Source organism: Numenius arquata, chromosome 4 (assembly GCF_964106895.1).
Source record: "Numenius arquata chromosome 4, bNumArq3.hap1.1, whole genome shotgun sequence".
In the NCBI taxonomy this organism is placed as follows: domain Eukaryota; kingdom Metazoa; phylum Chordata; class Aves; order Charadriiformes; family Scolopacidae; genus Numenius; species Numenius arquata.
The window spans coordinates 14,442,326-14,459,367 of NC_133579.1; the positions used below are offsets into that span (position 1 = coordinate 14,442,326).

General features: G+C 40.9%; 1 protein-coding gene across 4 annotated transcripts in view; it reads right to left on the reverse strand.

Moving 5' to 3' along the window:
* Positions 1-17,042, reverse strand: part of DTNA (dystrobrevin alpha) — a 99,030-nt gene that overhangs the window by 53,325 nt on the left and 28,663 nt on the right. For all 4 annotated transcript variants that reach the window (XM_074146439.1, XM_074146438.1, XM_074146437.1 and 1 more), the window contains exons 4-6: positions 10,188-10,273; positions 8,476-8,630; positions 1,696-1,801 (exon numbers count right to left, since the gene is read on the reverse strand). In XM_074146439.1, the coding sequence (XP_074002540.1) occupies positions 1,696-1,801; positions 8,476-8,630; positions 10,188-10,273 (347 nt within the window). The remainder of the gene's footprint in view (positions 1-1,695; positions 1,802-8,475; positions 8,631-10,187; positions 10,274-17,042) is intronic.

Consider the following 17,042-nt stretch of genomic DNA (forward strand, 5'->3'; position numbering starts at 1 on the left):
GTTTTTAATTCCTTGCCAGAATCTCGCAGCAGGAAGGGTTAGTGCTTTAGGCTGGGAAACAGTGTGAAGCTGGTGAGGGACAGGGATGGAGGACAGGAGCTTGAAGAAGGTGGGGTAGATAGGTGGCTCAGTAGCCAGGAAGGACTTGGAAACATCACCTTACCCTCTTTGGTAACTTTCAGTGGAAGAGGGATTTATTTAGTAAAGGAACACATACAATTTCCTGCTCTTCTTCTTATCACCAAAAAATGGCTGCACACCCCCCAGGCCCCCAGCCTTTCTCCAGCCCCATTTTCTTATTGGAGATATGATATAAATGTTATTTCTCAAGGATGAGTATATATGATCTTTTCTTCCTCCTGTCCCCACCTCCCCTGTTTCTTTTTCCCTGCAGCGTCCCAAAGCTTCAGTTACGCTACAGGTAAACCTTCAAGGGAGCAAAAACACAGGAATATTCAACAAGCCCCTTACACAACAACCTCTGAGGCAAAATACTGGGCTGGAAAATTGTTTACAAAAAAAATCAATTTATCTTGCTAAATTAATGTTTTAACACTTTTGTATAAACTTCCTGCATTTTAAAATCTTCCTTTTTCTAGATTTACAGTGTTGGAATAATGACTGTCAGCATCATTGCCTTCTGACGATGAAGAGCAAGAAATGCCACATTAGGAACAAGTGCACCCAGCTAAACAAGACAGTAAAAAGGCATTTTGTGTTTTGTGGTTTTTTTTCTATTTAATATTGGCAGTGCTGGTCCTTGTGGACAGCAGAAGCAGGCTGCTTTGGAGCTGGGGAACTCCTCCAGAACTACACGAGGAACTGTGCAGCATTTGTGGGCTACAATTTGGAGATGCACACAGTGCACAGGCTTTCTAGCTCTGCCCCTGCACTCTCAGTGTGGCAGCACCTTCTACAGAAACAGGCTTTGGCTGGAGGACTACATATGTGAGTCTGTGAACTTCTCCCCAGGTGCTCAACAAGCTGGAAGGCTGAGGAAGATGTTACTCTTCAGGGACATGCAACAGGCACTGTGCAATAATCAATTGAGTTGATTTTCATGGTCCCTTCCTGTCTTTAACATCTGCGATGTACTTATTTTGGGGAAAAACAACCCTTGAGAAGAAAGAGGAAAGAGGCACCCCACAGTTAAATCCTTATCATCCACACAAGTAAAGGATAAGGACAAATCTGGAACTTCCTTGCTCCTTTTGTATATTGTATATTTTGTATATTGTCTGGCAATGTAAGCTTAGGAGGAGATGCTTCATAAGGACCTTCTGGCTGGTATTTTGCACTGCACTGGACACCTCTTGCCAAAGATATTGCATGAACGGAAACTGCCAAGCTGTTCCTTCTCTATTGCCATATGTCACAGCTAATAAAAGTTGTGGCCCTGATATTTTACCAAATGTAAGTGTGTGAATGAATCAAGTCCTATTGCTCTTTCCTTATTCAGAGCACAGGAGGAGAGGACGTGATCAGGATAATTACCTGAGCATAGCAAAAATTAAACCACCTTCCCGACCAAATGACCAACAGGATTCTTTAAATATTTTACTAGTGACTGCAAAAACAGGAATGGGAGTCAATGAACTCAGCACAATAGCTCCTATGAAACCATCTACAGAGTGAGAAAATCATCACACAAAAGTTTACTCTTGTAACTCTCTGCTGGCAGCAGCTCTTACTTACCATTTTCAACATTTGCCAGTCGATGCAGAAGTGGTAACCACACTAGACACTGTGGCGGGGGATCAGACATGAGAGTATCCAAGAAAGTGTTTAACGTGACTTTTTTCTGCTCAAACAAGCAAACAAACATGCACAAAGAATCAGTAATTAGACATATCAAAATGGTTTTTGTCTTGTCCTTACAGAAACACTTGGGAACAAGTTTCAGACACTGTTTACTTGTAGCCTTGGTTTACTAAAAAGAACAAGTGACACTAGCAACGATTTCCTGGACTATTTTTAGTAGTTACAATGTACGCTAGTAATGACTAGCAGTCCTTCTCACAAGGCTGGGTTGGAGACACCTAGCTCCCATTTACTTCAAGACTCTCTTCTAAAGTCCTTGCCTGAAGATGCTCTGTGAATAAGGTTGGCACTTAACTCTTCATGTTCTCATGTGTTTTGAATACACTATAATGAGTACAAGTGCATGTAGGGTATCCCTATGTATTACCAATTTTCACATGAAAAGCCACTGCAGAGAATGACTGATGGTACTCCAACAAAGAAAATGAAAGAAAATAATGACAAGGGAGTATAATTTCAAAACAAATATAGGGTAAGGACAGACCATCATAGGCAATTGTGTTACTGTAATTTAAGAGACTTGTATGTTGAGCGATAGCAACTACTTTTGGGTGGGCTGTGATTGTGGGACGTTTTGTTTGCATACACTCAGGGACCGCAACTGTTCCTAAACTCTCCACACCTATAAGCATATGGCCCTATATCTTTCACAGAGGTTTAAACTCTAAAATATCCCTGTTGATTTAAAAAGTGTAATCTAGGGCCTTAAGGTTCTTATGCATCTGGGAAAAGTCAGCACAAATCTTAGTTCATTTTTTTCATACCTAGAAGTGATATTTCAGCCTGAGATATCTCAACCATAAGTACTTGTTTTTTCCTACCTAGTAGACCAGCTACATAAGCGTGTACTAAAGTACACAGCTACTGGGTGGTCAAGGACAGAGAATTCTTAAGAAACTCTTTACTGTGAGGGTGGTGAGACACTGGAACAGGTTGCCCAGAGAAGTTGTGGATGCCCCATCCCTGGAAGTGTTCAAGGCCAGGCTGGATGGGGCTTTGAGCAACCTGCTCTAGTGGGAGGTGTCCCTGCTCATGGCAGGGGGGTTGGAACTCGATGATCTTTAAGGTTCCTTCCAACCCAGACAGTTCTATGATTCTATGGAATCATCAACTCAGCCTTCCTTTAAAATAAAATTAAGATGCAAAAATATTGAGCTCTGTTGAGAATGTGTGCAGATACAATTTATAGACATACATATTTAAGTAGCATCCCCATATCCAAAGGGATTGCTAAATTTTCATATTTGATTGCGTAAGTTACTGCTTTAACTTGCTAAAGAACTGTGGTTACCCCATGAGGAAGCAAAACAGCAGCTACGCAGTGACATGTATCATCTCCGTGTGCTGTGGAGTGCTTTTAAGAGCTGAGATTTCCAGATGGAGTGTCTGTGCTGCATTTATATAAAATTGACAACAGATGTAAAGAAAATCATTATTTCTCTTATGCACTGAATGATTAGTAGAAAACATATCACTCTGTAACATTCTCAGGGCTGAAATACTGCAAGATACTGGGAAATATATAAAGGTATTTGTCCCTAAAAGAAAACACTTCAGGCTAATTGTGAAAATGGTCTTGATTCTTGAATATACAGAAATAGCCAGAACGTGAGCTCTAAGTCTCACCAAAATATCTTTTCCCACAATACCTGCAGTATCAAAGTCCAATCAAACAGTTACCATCTGCTTGTTGTATGAATGATCTTCCCAGCCACGCAGAGTGGATAACCACTTCCTGAATAGGCATCCTATGCTATAAGCTCAGAGAAAAGGATCTTTCTCTCGGAGATCTGCTGTGGACGTTTGGCATGGCTTTGCTGGCCAACGCCACCAGCAAATGTCTGTGCTCTCTGCAGCAGAGCTGAGAACAAGAGGAGAAAAGGCAGAACAAAGTTTAGGAAAAGAAAGCTCCTCCGGTGCCCCATACTGCAGAGCTGAGTAGCCTTAAGTCTTTCCTCTGCTCTTGAAGGTAGATAAGTTGGGCAGCAAACACACAACTGGTCTAAACAAGCAAATGGATGGGAAGACAAGACATTGCTCTTCCGCAATGCACTAGGCCTTTTGAATGCAGCTATAATTTAAAACCTGATTTGCACCAAATAAAGCATGTTAGCTTCACTGACAGCTTTATGGATGGACTCCTCCGGTGGTCACTGATTTTATGGATTAGAAGGTGTTTCTTAAATGAGCACAGCAATTTCCATATACTTTAAAAGGCATATTTTCCTCCTGCAGTTTTTTTCAGCTGCTGGGAAAATTGAAAATGAAAGCTGTTTTCTAAATATATGCTACATGCAGATGGAGTCTAGGTTTGTGGAATAACACTTAGCCAAGTGCTAAGAAAGCGAAGTTCATGTCTAACTTTTTAATTTGGGATAAAAAAATAAGAGAAATAAAAAGTGTTTTTTACAATAATAGCAACACTTTTAAATTCAAATACAGTATAACATCATATTAAACCTACCCATGGGGTAAAGTGGTGGCTATAAAATTCCTTTTTGAGCCACAGGTTTGTATTCTGAAACATTAAGTCACTTGCTCTGGCATTTCTGTTCCATAAATCTGCTGACGAGGAGATGCTATTGTTTCTACTTTGAATAGCTGTTCAATCTAGCAGTGGTTCACAGACGGAAGAAAATACATGGTTTGATCAAGTAAACCAGTACAATGGGGAATAATAAAACATTGCTGCAGTAGAAAAAAAAATCCTTCCAGATGCAAACAGAAATGGATTTGACGCTGTGAGCAGATCATTCCCCAAAATCAGAATTGTTTCTTTCCCTGAAATTGAGGAATCTATGTATCAGAGGGCTGATACCAGAAAGGTTTCTGGTAAGTGAAAGTGATCCATACTTAGAACAACAGAGAGAGTGCCAAACTTATCCCAAGGCATCAACTTTTGATAACACTAAGTCCAATACAAGAGAGCGAGAGAATGACCTACAGCATGACTAAGACTGTGGCTATCATTTATCATAGGGATATGTTGTTTTGAGTCTCATTTCAAAACTCTGGTTTATCCCTAGTGAAGATATAATAAGAAGTACATAAAATGAATTTAAGTGAAAAATTAGACTAGATTTACAAGAACACTTGGCTGCCTACAGATGTAAAACAGCAGCTTAGTAAATCCTCTGTGTACCCACATCCGTCAGAGACCTAACTCTCCTTAGCTTTAAATGGAGATTGTGAACTAAACTGTATAATGCCTATTTGGAGACTTGTGAGAGTCTGGAGACTCTCTTGGAGACTATTTGGAGACTTGTGGAGATTGTGAACTAAACTGTATAATGCCTATTTGGAGACTTTGTTTCTTAAGGCACCTTAGTACATCTGGTCTACTCATTTGGATGCAAGGTCAATGAAAGTGCCATTTCTGATGGCTGCTTAGGTAGAAAATGAGGCTAATCACATTTTTTCAAGAAAAGAAATTGCTTTCTCTGATCTTTAATAATACCATGTCCAACATACAAAACTTGAATGCCTTGTTGCCATGCAAGAGCACTCTTTTATTATTTTAAGACATAAGTACCAAAAGTCACTTCACTATATAAATTCTTCAATATATACATATATGATTCTTCAATATAAGATGAAGTGCTATCTTAAGTCTTCCTCTGTGAAACAAGACTAGCTTCACCTGTGCAAACATTATGATTTAAAATGATTTAGGAGATGGACAAGCTCAAGACGAAAAAGGAGGCCTATAGAGGGTGGAAGCAGGGACGGATAGAATGGGCAGAATATAAAAAAATATAAAATAAACTGTCCGAGTGGCCAGGAACCAGATCAGGCAAGCGAAAGCCCAGGCAGAACTAAATCTAGCCAGGGACATCAAGAACAATAAGAAAAACTTCTACAGATATGTCAGGGATAAAGGCAAGACTAGGAAAGTTGTGGGCCCTCTCCGGAAGGAAACGGGAGACCTGGCCTCCCAGGATATGGATAAGGCTGAGCTACTGAACAACTTTTTTGCCTCAGTCTTCACTGGCAAGGGCTCTAACCACACTGCCCAAGTCACAGAAGGCAAAAACAGGGGCTCTGCGAATGAAGAACTGCCCACAGTAGGAGAAGATCAGGTTCAAGATCACCTAAGGAACCTGAAGGTGCATAAGTCCATGGGACCTGATGAAATCCACCCACGGGTCCTGAGGAAGCTGGCGGACAAAGTTGCTAAGCCACTTTCCATCGTATTTGAGAAATCGTGGCAATCTGGCGAAGTTCCCGCTGACTGGAAAAAGGGGAACATAACCCCGATATTCAAAAAAGGAAAAAAGGAAGACACAGGGAACTATAGGCCAGTCAGCCTCACCTCTGTGCCTGGCAACATCATGGAGCAGATCCTCCTGGAATCTCTGCTCAGACACATGGAAAATAAAGAGGTGATTGGAGACAGCCAGCATGGCTTCACCAAGGGCAAATCGTGCCTGTCAAATTTGGTGGCCTTCTACAATACTGCCACAGGTTTGGTGGACAAGGGCAGAGCAACAGACGTCATCTACCTGGACTTATGCAAAGTGTTTGACACTGTCCCGCACGACATCCTGGTCTCAAAATTGGAAAGTCATGGGTTTGATGGATAGATCACTCAGTGGATAAGGAACTGGCTGAATGGCCGCACTCAAAGGGTTGTGGTCAATGGTTCAATGTCCAATTGGCGGCTAGTGACAAGTGGAGTTCCTCAGGGGTCGGTGCTGGGACCAGTGCTGTTCAACATCTTTGTCGGAGACGTGGACAGTGGGATAGAGTGCACCCTCAGCAAATTTGCTGACGGCACCAAGCTCGGTTGCACGGTCGACATGCTGGAGGGAAGGGATGCCATCCAGACGGACCTGGACAGGCTTGAGAGGTGGGCTCGTGCAAATTGCATGAAGTTCAACCAAGCAAAATGCAGGGTCCTGCACCTGGGACGTGGCAAACCCAGGCACAAATACAGATTGGGCGGAGAATGGCTAGAGAGAAGCCCTGAGGAGAAGGACTTGGGGGTGTTGGTGGATGAGAAGCTCAACATGAGCCAGCAGTGTGCCCTGGCAGCCCAGAAAGCCAACCCCATCCTGGGCTGCATCAAAAGAAGTGTGGCCAGCAGGTCGCGGGAGGCGATTCTACCCCTCTACTCTGCGCTCGTGAGACCCCACGTGGAATACTGTGTCCAGCTTTGGAGTCCTCAACACAGGAAGGACATGGACCTGTTGGAACGGGCCCAGTGGAGGGCCACGAAGATGATGAGAGGGATGGAGCACCTCCCCTGTGAAGACAGGCTGAGAGAGCTGGGGTTGTTCAGCCTGGAGAAGAGAAGGCTCCGGGGAGACCCCATAGCAGCCTTCCAATATCTGAAGGGAGCCTACAGGAGAGCCGGAGAGGGACTCTTTGTCAGGAGATGTAGTGACAGGACAAGGGATAATGGTTTTAAATTGGAAGAGGGGAGATTTAGATTAGATATTAGGAGGAAATTCTTTACTGTGAGGGTGGTTAAGCACTGGAACAGAATGCCCAGGGAAGTTGTGGATGCCCCATCCCTGGAAGTGTTCAAGGCCAGGCTGGATGGGGCTTTGAGCAACCTGCTCTAGTGGAGGTGTCCCTGCCCATGGCAGGGGGGTTAGAACTTGATGATCTTTAAGGTCCCTTCCAACCCAAACCATTCTATGATTCTATGATTCAATAAATGAATTTCAACAATGCCTTTCAGTTGACTGGAGTGCCTATTGATTAGTGATGAAACTGAGGGAAAACAAAAAATGAGACTCCATTTTGCATGAAAATGACAACATTTATGCTCCACTCAACTTATTTGTTCAACAGTATTCAGTTAGTGAATGGAAGGATAAAGCGAAGGAAAATACCACTTTATTTCTAACATTTTCCTAGTTTCAGCATCTTGTCTTACTTAATATTAATGGACTTATACAGTGTGATGTGTTGCAAGAGCCAGAGGAATTCTCTCTTTCTCCACTGGAACAACCAGCCCCAATTATAGGTTCTTTTGAAGCACTAGGTATTAGCTGCAGCCAACGCACTGTACTCAGTGCACCTACAGAGTCTGGTGAGTTGTGGAAAAATCTTGTATTTTCCTCAGGACAAACTCATTGCTTTCCTGACCCTATCTCACTGATGTTATCTGTAAGAGACTAGGGGTTTTCTAATACCTACTGACTCCCATTTTCAATAAAGATTTAAGGCAATTTTCCTTTCCCTTCTAAAGTTCTCATGTGTGTACACCATCACTTGGAAAATATGTAGCTTGATTTTTCAGTGGGAGTTGAGCTTTGTATGGAGAAGTTGAAGTCTCATATAGTCACAGCAACAACAACTAACTGTAGTGGAGGATTGCATGTCTTGGGGTATTTATATCACCTAACTGTAAGTATCTAACTTAGGTGCTTAAATTAGGAAGTAAGTATCCTCAGGCTCCCTAATTCAGGAATATGTAAGTTAAAATCCTGCTCTGAATTACTTTTTGACTAAGACTCTCTCTCCTCCATAGTGATATGGAGAACCTATAGAAACTGGCTTCCTATAGAAGGCACCCAGCCCACATGCCAGAAATTAGCACAGTGGACCTCCCCTCCACCCAGCCATTCGCTTCCTGGGCAAATATGCACATATGTGTAAGAAAGTAAGAAAGTCATGGCTTTAGGATGCTCACTCTTCACTTACTTGTTGGGAGAAACAGGATTTTGCTGATTGCTCAGTATAACCAAACGAAGGCCCTTCGAAAACAGCCGTGGGCAGCTTGAGAACCTCCCGCAGAAACATGTCATATCTGCCGTAAACCATCACTCCACTGGAGTCAGAAATCATTGAGAAAATATCTGAGGGGGGAAAAGACAAGGAAAAGCCACAGCAACTTCAGTGGGAGCTACATATTTGCTCTGAATTCAGTATCATCTGATTTGAACCAGAAGTGCTAAACAACATGTTCCGCTTGTGGAAACCTCCACTATTACCGCATCTTTAATTAAAACCCCTCTTAATAGAAAACAAAGAGAATGATTTACATACAAGTAGCTGATTTTGATATTAGAATATGCCTGCTTATTTTTTCATTGTGTGTGGTCATTTTTTAAACTGAAGTCTGATGCATGGCATGAGGCTGTAATTTAATCAGATAAGAAGGATCTAATTTGACAAGATACGCAACATCAGCTTTTTGCCTACTGCTGGCTTACCGTGTCAAATCTAAATCTTGACAATAAGTTCATTAAATCAGTTATTATTGTCTTGGACACACGAAGTACTAAAGGTCTTTCAAATGCAATACTTTAATACTTTTCAGTCTTCTCCATATTTTTTTTCTTTTTTGCTCATCTATAAAAATATCACAGTTTTATTATTCCAGAGATGCATGTTTCTCAGCTTTTACCTTTCTCTTTGTTTAAAATTATTCTAAGCTTAGCAGGGCATCACAGACTAAGGAACATTTATCATTTTTCACGCTGTCATGTCAGCCGCAGAAACCTGGAAGGGAAATTCAGAAAACAGGACCCTGGGACTGCTGTCCTGAAAAATCATCATCTTACTCCAGCCTTCCACTGGATGGACCCTGCTCCTATTCTTAAAGCAACCTAGGGAAAAAACAGTGTTGAATTTATAACAGTGTTCAACTTATAATTTAAACTCAATCTGTCTTTGAGTTTCTACATAGATATAACATATTAAAAACCAGCACCAAATCTGGAAGACTCAATTAGCACCTGGGATTTCTACTTGTTTACTCTAATCACCAACAATTTGTAAACTCAATTTTCTTTGTCTGTGGTAAAAGGCTCCAAGGAAACTGAAGGCTGACATTAATCCTTTGGTCAAAAAGTCTGGAAAATGGTGTTCTGGACCTGAGCTACAGACATCATAGCACTAAAGAGAAAGTCTTTCATTGCAGCTACAAGTAAACTACACCTTGGCCATTGGGGAACTGGCAATAAATCCTGTTAAATGAGAATCTATTCTACAAAATAGATGGAATTAGTCTGTGCCCTATGGGAAGAAATATAAATAGTACCTAAATATATGGTACTAAGTGTGAAATGAGAGAGATGTTATTCAGAAAAAGTCTGAAGAAATTGCTAAATGATACTTCATGATGTTGAACATTTGAGGCACTTACCTGTACTCTGAATTCAATTATCCCAAAGAAAAAAAAATAAAATCCACCAATCAGAATCTCAATATATGCAATTTGCCTTCAAAAATGTGAAGTCCAGTGGGAAATTCAGACAAACATTTACTAGGATTAACTTGGAGATATATATAGTGCAAACCTCAAATCCAACCATCAAACTATAACTTGTCTTAATTCCCTCTTTTCCTACCTGCAGTGTTATCTCTCCAAGTACAAAAATGAGGTAAAAAATGCCACCCAAAAGACTTACATCTTAATTTGTCCATGATCTTTCCTCCACAGAGAGTTGCCAAGGCCATTTTGACAGCAAAAACGGAAATTTTACCATGTCCTTCCCTGTTCAGAAGTAGAAAGTAGACATATTTAATATGTCCATTTTATAATATGGACGTCTTTCCATTTAAAATGTATACCATTAACATGACGACATACTGTAATGTACACTGTATGTGGATTGACATACAAAGAAATAAGGCCTTTAAAATCAAAGTTTGCTTTGTGGGAACACACATCAGTACATTGTTCTGTAAAGATCCCAGGACAGATTTATTATGTGTATGAAGCTCAGAACTAAACTGCTTATCTCATTATACACTGAGGTGATGATTATTACTGCTCTTTGTGCTACAGTAGCACTGGAAGGCACTTATCACACTCAGGATGTCTCTATCCTAAGTGAAATGCATATCTTCTGCCCCTAGAAGATTGCAAATAAGTGCAAAAAATCAACACTGGGAACAAAAGTGAAAAAGCAGAAAGGGCTCACACGACTGCACAAGCTGCATGTTGTACCTGTTAATAATTCCTGACAATTGCCTTTTAAATGACACACCTGACCCCCATGAAACTTTAAGAATTTTGCTGAAAAATGGGGAATATACCTGCATCCAGAATTACATTTGTTGTGACATGTAAAAGAGTCTTGTCCCTGCTTTGTTCAAGTTGAGGCTATGCCCAGCTCCATATTTTGAACTTAAACTACATAATGCTATTAAATCCCAAATGCACACAGGAGCATGCCTTGGGGCAAAAAGATGTAGCTTTTTCTGTAAATCCAGTCACTTTCAGGTAAAAATAACAACGTTTTTGTTCTCCCTGGAAGAATCAGACGATATACTTCACTCTCAGGACGCTGTGTTCACCTTTAGCACGTTGCCAACTCTTCCTTCAACTGCCTGGAAGCACGCAATGGCTTAACTTTATTGCTCCTCTTGCTACCCTCATCCTCCCTCTATAGTCATGATGGTCCCCAATGATTAACTGCCATTATAGAAACCGTGGCATATTTGAGCTGCATGAGTAATACGTGACTTCACACGCTGCAAGGCACTCTTACCTTCTAAAAGACCTATCCCCCCAGTTTAGGCAAAACCATGTCCAGTGTTGACAGGAATGGCAGAACACAAATGCTGTAATGTTCAGTCCCTTTCCAAAGATGAGAATGATCACACTCTCACAAGTTCATCTGTTTTTAATGTTCATTTTTTTGGCATCCAAACAATCATAGAATCATAGAATCATAGAATGGCTAGAGTTGGAAAGGACCTTAAAGATCATCTAGTTCCAACCCCCCTGCCATGGGCAGGGACACCTCTCACTAGAGCAGGTTGCTCAAAGCCCCATCCAGCCTGGCCTTGAACACTTCCAGGGATGGGGCATCCACAACTTCCCTGGGCAACCTGTTCCAGTGTCTCACCACCCTCACTGTAAAGAATTTCTTCCTTATATCTAATCTAAATCTCTTCTCTTCCAATTTAAAACCATTGCCCCTTGTCCTGTCACCACTCTTCCTGACAAAGAGTCCCTCTTCAGCTCTTCTGTAGGCTCCCTTCAGGTATTGATAGGCTGTTATAAGGTCTCCCCGGAGCCTTCTCTTCTCCAGGCTGAACAACCCCAGCTCTCTCAGTCTGTCTTCATAGGAGAGGTGCTCCAAGAAAATTCCATTTTCTTGGAATTCTCAGAGTCTTACTATAAGGCAGTGCGAGTCCACAGTTGCACTGGAGCAACTTTTATCCGTCATCCAATGCTCCTTAGCGTTACTTAATAGTTTCCCATATGCCTGTTTAATGGCATCAGTGAGAACATGTTGTCATCCTGCTTTAAAAGACAGTCAGCCACCCAATGTTTGTGAGCTTTACAAAATGGCATCCATGTCTCCTTCTAAATTCTGCTGATAGGGCTAATGATGGGACCAGATAATAAGGTTTTGTCTCACTTTTTGGAAGCGGGGTTTCTGTGACCTTCAGTCTCTACTCTGTCAGGGAACATTACGTTTCTAAGAGATTTCCTGTTTAAATATATATAATTATGTCTTACATAAGATAGTCCAACTGCACTGACAATAGAAAATATGAAATATAGAATTATAGAAATTAAGCTCTTCATCAGTATTTCTGAAATTACTCTGTTGATTGTCACTCATAATTCTAATGAAGAAAATTGTGTCATCAGAACTAAAAGATAAACTGATTCTGGAAAGACAGAGGGCTTGTGACTGTCTCTCTCTCTTTGCAAACCGCAAACCAGACTAATACAGTAATGTATACATATAGAGTAGACGTGAATGGTATACTCATATCAGCACATTAAAGCATGCTACATGCTTCACTGCTATGTTCATTAAGTCACCCAGACTTTAGAAAATGAATCAGTTCCCTAAGCCTGGCTAGCTAATAATCTTCACAGTTCGGTGAATTGGATTTAGTTCTACATCAGTGTAACCCATGATTCTAAATATTAATTATAAATATTCTTTACACTCATTTAAAATTCTGCTTTTTGTCTGAAAATCAAATAGAGATTCAGAAAAAAAGAAATAAATTCACTACTTCAGTATTTAAGAAATAAATCTTTACTATGTTCTTTAACGCTGGCTTTCGTGCATATTTTCTTTTTCATTGCGTTCTCTTCCCTTTGACTGGCTTCATAAGATTAAAATCACAGTACAGGAATTTCTAGTCTTCTGTATTTCCATCCTTCATTGACTGGATTCTAATTTGTGTAAACCAGAACCTAGCACTGTTATGGCCGAGAATTTGGTCATTTTGTATTCTTTTTGTGCATGCTACCCTTTAGCCCTTTGGGAATTTTTCTGCACCTGCGTTTAAAAGAGCTGTTATAGAGTTTAGATATATATATATGAAAAACAAATGCTAAGTGGAAGCAATGGCGTTATTAAGAAGCAATGGAAGAATTACAGGAAAAAATAAAACCCATGCGGAAGTGCTTCAGATTTAGATTATTTTTCCCAGTAGGTATAGTTACATTTACTAATAGGATTATATTATTGAATGGCAGACACATATCAACTCGCCTTCAATGCCATTGGCTTTTCCCATACTCAAATGGTTATGGAACAGAGGAACAGAAAAAGAAAATATTTCATTTATCTCTTCAATCTCTCTGTTTGAGCTGATTAGTTTTGACACTGTATTTTGTATTGGTCATTTGTATTCATAAAAGCATCACTAGAGCCAGTATAAATTCAATTTGCCCTTCAAATATATATCTGTGTGTGCATGTGTGCATGCATACATATACACACGTGCATATTTAAATACAGATGACTGATGAACAGACAGGATAATGGGGCCTAAGAATTGCCAATATAATTTTGATCCAGAAGTGCCCTAAGCCCTGTGTAAGCACTACAGATGCCCTTGACTGGCAGCACTGGAGCCTCGCAGTGTTTGCTGTGTAAAAGCAAATCGTGAAACAGTGAATCATAGTGGCACGAAGATCTCTATTGAAGTCAGTGCTGCCTGAAAGAAGCTTTAGGTTGGCTAATGCAAAGAGATAAAAATTTTACTAGTGGAAATAGGAGAGGACAGAAAATATTTTGATTTTCTGTAGCACCTCTCCTATTAAGGTTACTCTTCAGATCCCTACAGAAAAGCACTAGAAGCATAAATGATGGCAAAGGCAAACCTTGACGCTGATGTGCACTTAGCAACAACACAGGATGGAGCACTTAGGAAACGGAATGATGGCCAGGGCTTAAGGTTATCTCCTGCTGCTTGGGGAAAAAAAGGGCAAAAAATAACACAGGCTTTTAGACATCAGCGAAAGAGCAGAAGGTTTCCTCCTCAAATGCATGGCTGCAGAGAGACACAGCCTCTCCCTGGAGCAAGGAAGCCCTGTGGACTGCCTGATAAACCCACAGACCATACGAGGTTAAGTCCAGCTCCAAGGCTGGAATTTGCCTTTCGGGTCAGCAAGGGGAGCGGTACCAAATGGATGACACTGACATTTGTCAGGATCTCTAGCAATACTCATACTGAGAGAGCCATGTGGTGGGGAAGGCTACAAAGAAATAACATCACATCTTTAGAAATACCGAATGTGTCCCATGAAAGAGACATCGAGAAAATATGATTTTTCTCATTAACTAGGCATGAAGTGGTGCTCCCCCAACACTTATCTTTTCAAAAGGGACGAAATTTCTTCAGCTACTTTACTTCATTCTTCACGTACTTGCGGGCCTTCTAGTGCCCACCTTAATCAGGGCAGCCAATTCTGAAATGTCAGAGGCTGCAATTACAAATTCCCATTTTCACAAACAGGTTTCAGAGAGGAAATTTTATTGGAATCAAGCAAAATTCTTTCATTTAGGAGAGCAAAACACATAATGACCAAATCTCTGAAATGCATGTTTTTGCTGCACTTCCTTCATAAAGGCTAGCTGGCCTGTATGGCTTTCAATGATGAGCGAGGGTGGAGAAGGAGGGAATTAAACACTTGACAGCTCTGAACAGATGGATGAACAAGAAATTAAACTTCCAGAACAGATAGTGAATACCTTTTTGTATTGAAGTCAGTATGATTCAAATGTGCATTTGATTAAACAAGGACATGAACATTTTCTCTTTTCTTTGTAGAAGTCAAGCCCCTCCACTTAGATTGGGTTTATTTCATAGCCCAGAGCTCACAGCCCCATCCGTAGGACAGGTATGTCAAGGGACAGAGAAAAATCCGCTATGATCTTGTCAGTTAAACTTTGCAGCAGCAATAGCTGTATTGCAATAGTAAGTCAGTGCTGGAGATGATCTAGCACAGAATATTTTACAGTCTGTTTAAAAAGAGTGTTTTTGGGAACAGCTCGATTGAATGAGGCTGACATTCCACCTTGCCTCCTGCACAGGCTTTGACACTGGCCTGGGATGAATTTTTCAGAGAGGTTTGAACTTGTCATTTTTTTCATATAGTACTTGTGTGCCAGTGAAGAAAGTATGCTATTATTCCATAAAGCCAGTTAATCACCTTAGACCTTGAAGCAAAAGCTATTGCTCCATTTTATCATGCAGTTAAAAACACAAGTCAGGCATGTTTTTGTCCCAGTTCTTTAAAGTCTGACCGCCTCATTCTGCTCACTGGTTTTGGTCTGTCGGGGTTCTCTACCACATGATGATGGCTTTCACACACCAATGGCAAATTAATTTTAACTGCATTTCTGTTTGTGAACTTTGATTTCATTGTTTTGCAGTTCTATAAGGTTGCACTTTGGTTTTGGCTTAGCATGAAGGAGCACCAGAGTTAGTGTCACGTGAAATCTTATACACTATAATTTTTCCTCCCTTCAGGGTTGAGCAGCAGGGAAATATAATTACCTGTAGGTCTAATGAATCCCCAAGGCTGTGAAAAAATCATAAAAAAAATTGGGATGAATGTTCAGCACAGGCAGTGGGCAAGTTGGCCCATGTGCCACGGTATTGCACCATGGTTCCTCTTAAGTTTCTAGCTCCTGAGAAGACATCTGTATTGCAGACCTAGGGAAATAGTCTAGAAAATACTCTAGGCAAAGAAAACTGTCAGGTTTTCAGCAGGCTATAAACAAAGGAAGAAGCTCTGTTTAAAGCTTGGAGGATCTTCAGCCAGCACAGTACACATGGGGCAGTATATATTAACTAGGACTAAATAAATGACAGTGGTAGGCTTATTAGATTTTAAATCACACATTAACTTGTCCCTTGTGGTCCTTTCATACACATTAAGTCACAGACTCCATTTCTCCATTCTCTTTCTTTGCATTTTGAACAGGACATGAGAAACTGCACAACCTTTTCTGGACCTGCCCACAGTACAGCAGGAGCAGCCATCGTTCTGTGTAGCCACAAATACCAAACCCATCCATCCTCACATAAAACAGCCTTCTCATTTATACTGAAGATCTATTTGGTCTTGGTCTACTGTTTTGGTCTTAGAAAGCTATTCTGGGTTTTTTAGGGTTTGGGGTTTTTTTTTGGTTGTTGCCTGTGTTTATAGAATCAAATGTGATCATATTAACATTCATTAATAAATGTAAAAAAGAATTCCTCAGTACTCATCTAGAAATTTAGATAGTATTTCTACAGGTCAACAGTTTCCTTAAAACACAAGGCAAAGAAACAGAGGAGTGAACCCAGATCAAAAATAACAGGATTATTTTAGGGGTGACTGTTATGATTTCAGTATGATTCATGCACCTACTAAAACTCCTCTTTTCATTGGAGAAGACTGCAAGCAATTTAGTTTAACTGTTCAGTTTTTATAAATCGGGGGAGAGAGAGAAAAAGACTTTATCTTGCCTTACAGTTCCCCTCCTGCTCCCCCTATATGTAACGTATTGCTTCTCTGTGAGCACGGGACCTTCAGAAAAGACCTTGCTCCTCCTTCTACCACCTTCAGCCTCTGCCTTCAGCAGAGAAGGACCCTTATGCTGCACTGCAGGGAATGGGAGGGAAGGGAGCAACATGGGAAGCAGAGACATCAGGTCTGATTAGACCCCAGCAGCTCTCACACCACCCCTGTAGCATGTAGAGCCACCTCCCTCCCTCTGTTTACCAGAAGCAGGAAAATCTGGACCACCAGATCTGTTGCTAAACCAACACCCAAATAATCTGAACTGTACTAAAGGGTAGGGCACTTTTTGAGAATAAGATGCTTAACGTATATGTCTGTATCTGTGATAGGTGTCCAAACTCCCATTACAGTAGAGAGAGATCTAGTTGATCCACATCTCCATGAAGACCCACATCTCCGTATCTCAGATTACACCTGAACCTCATCCCAAAGGTTTGGTGCATTTAAAAAAAGGTGATAGGCAGTAGGTCCCTGTCTCAGGTCCCAG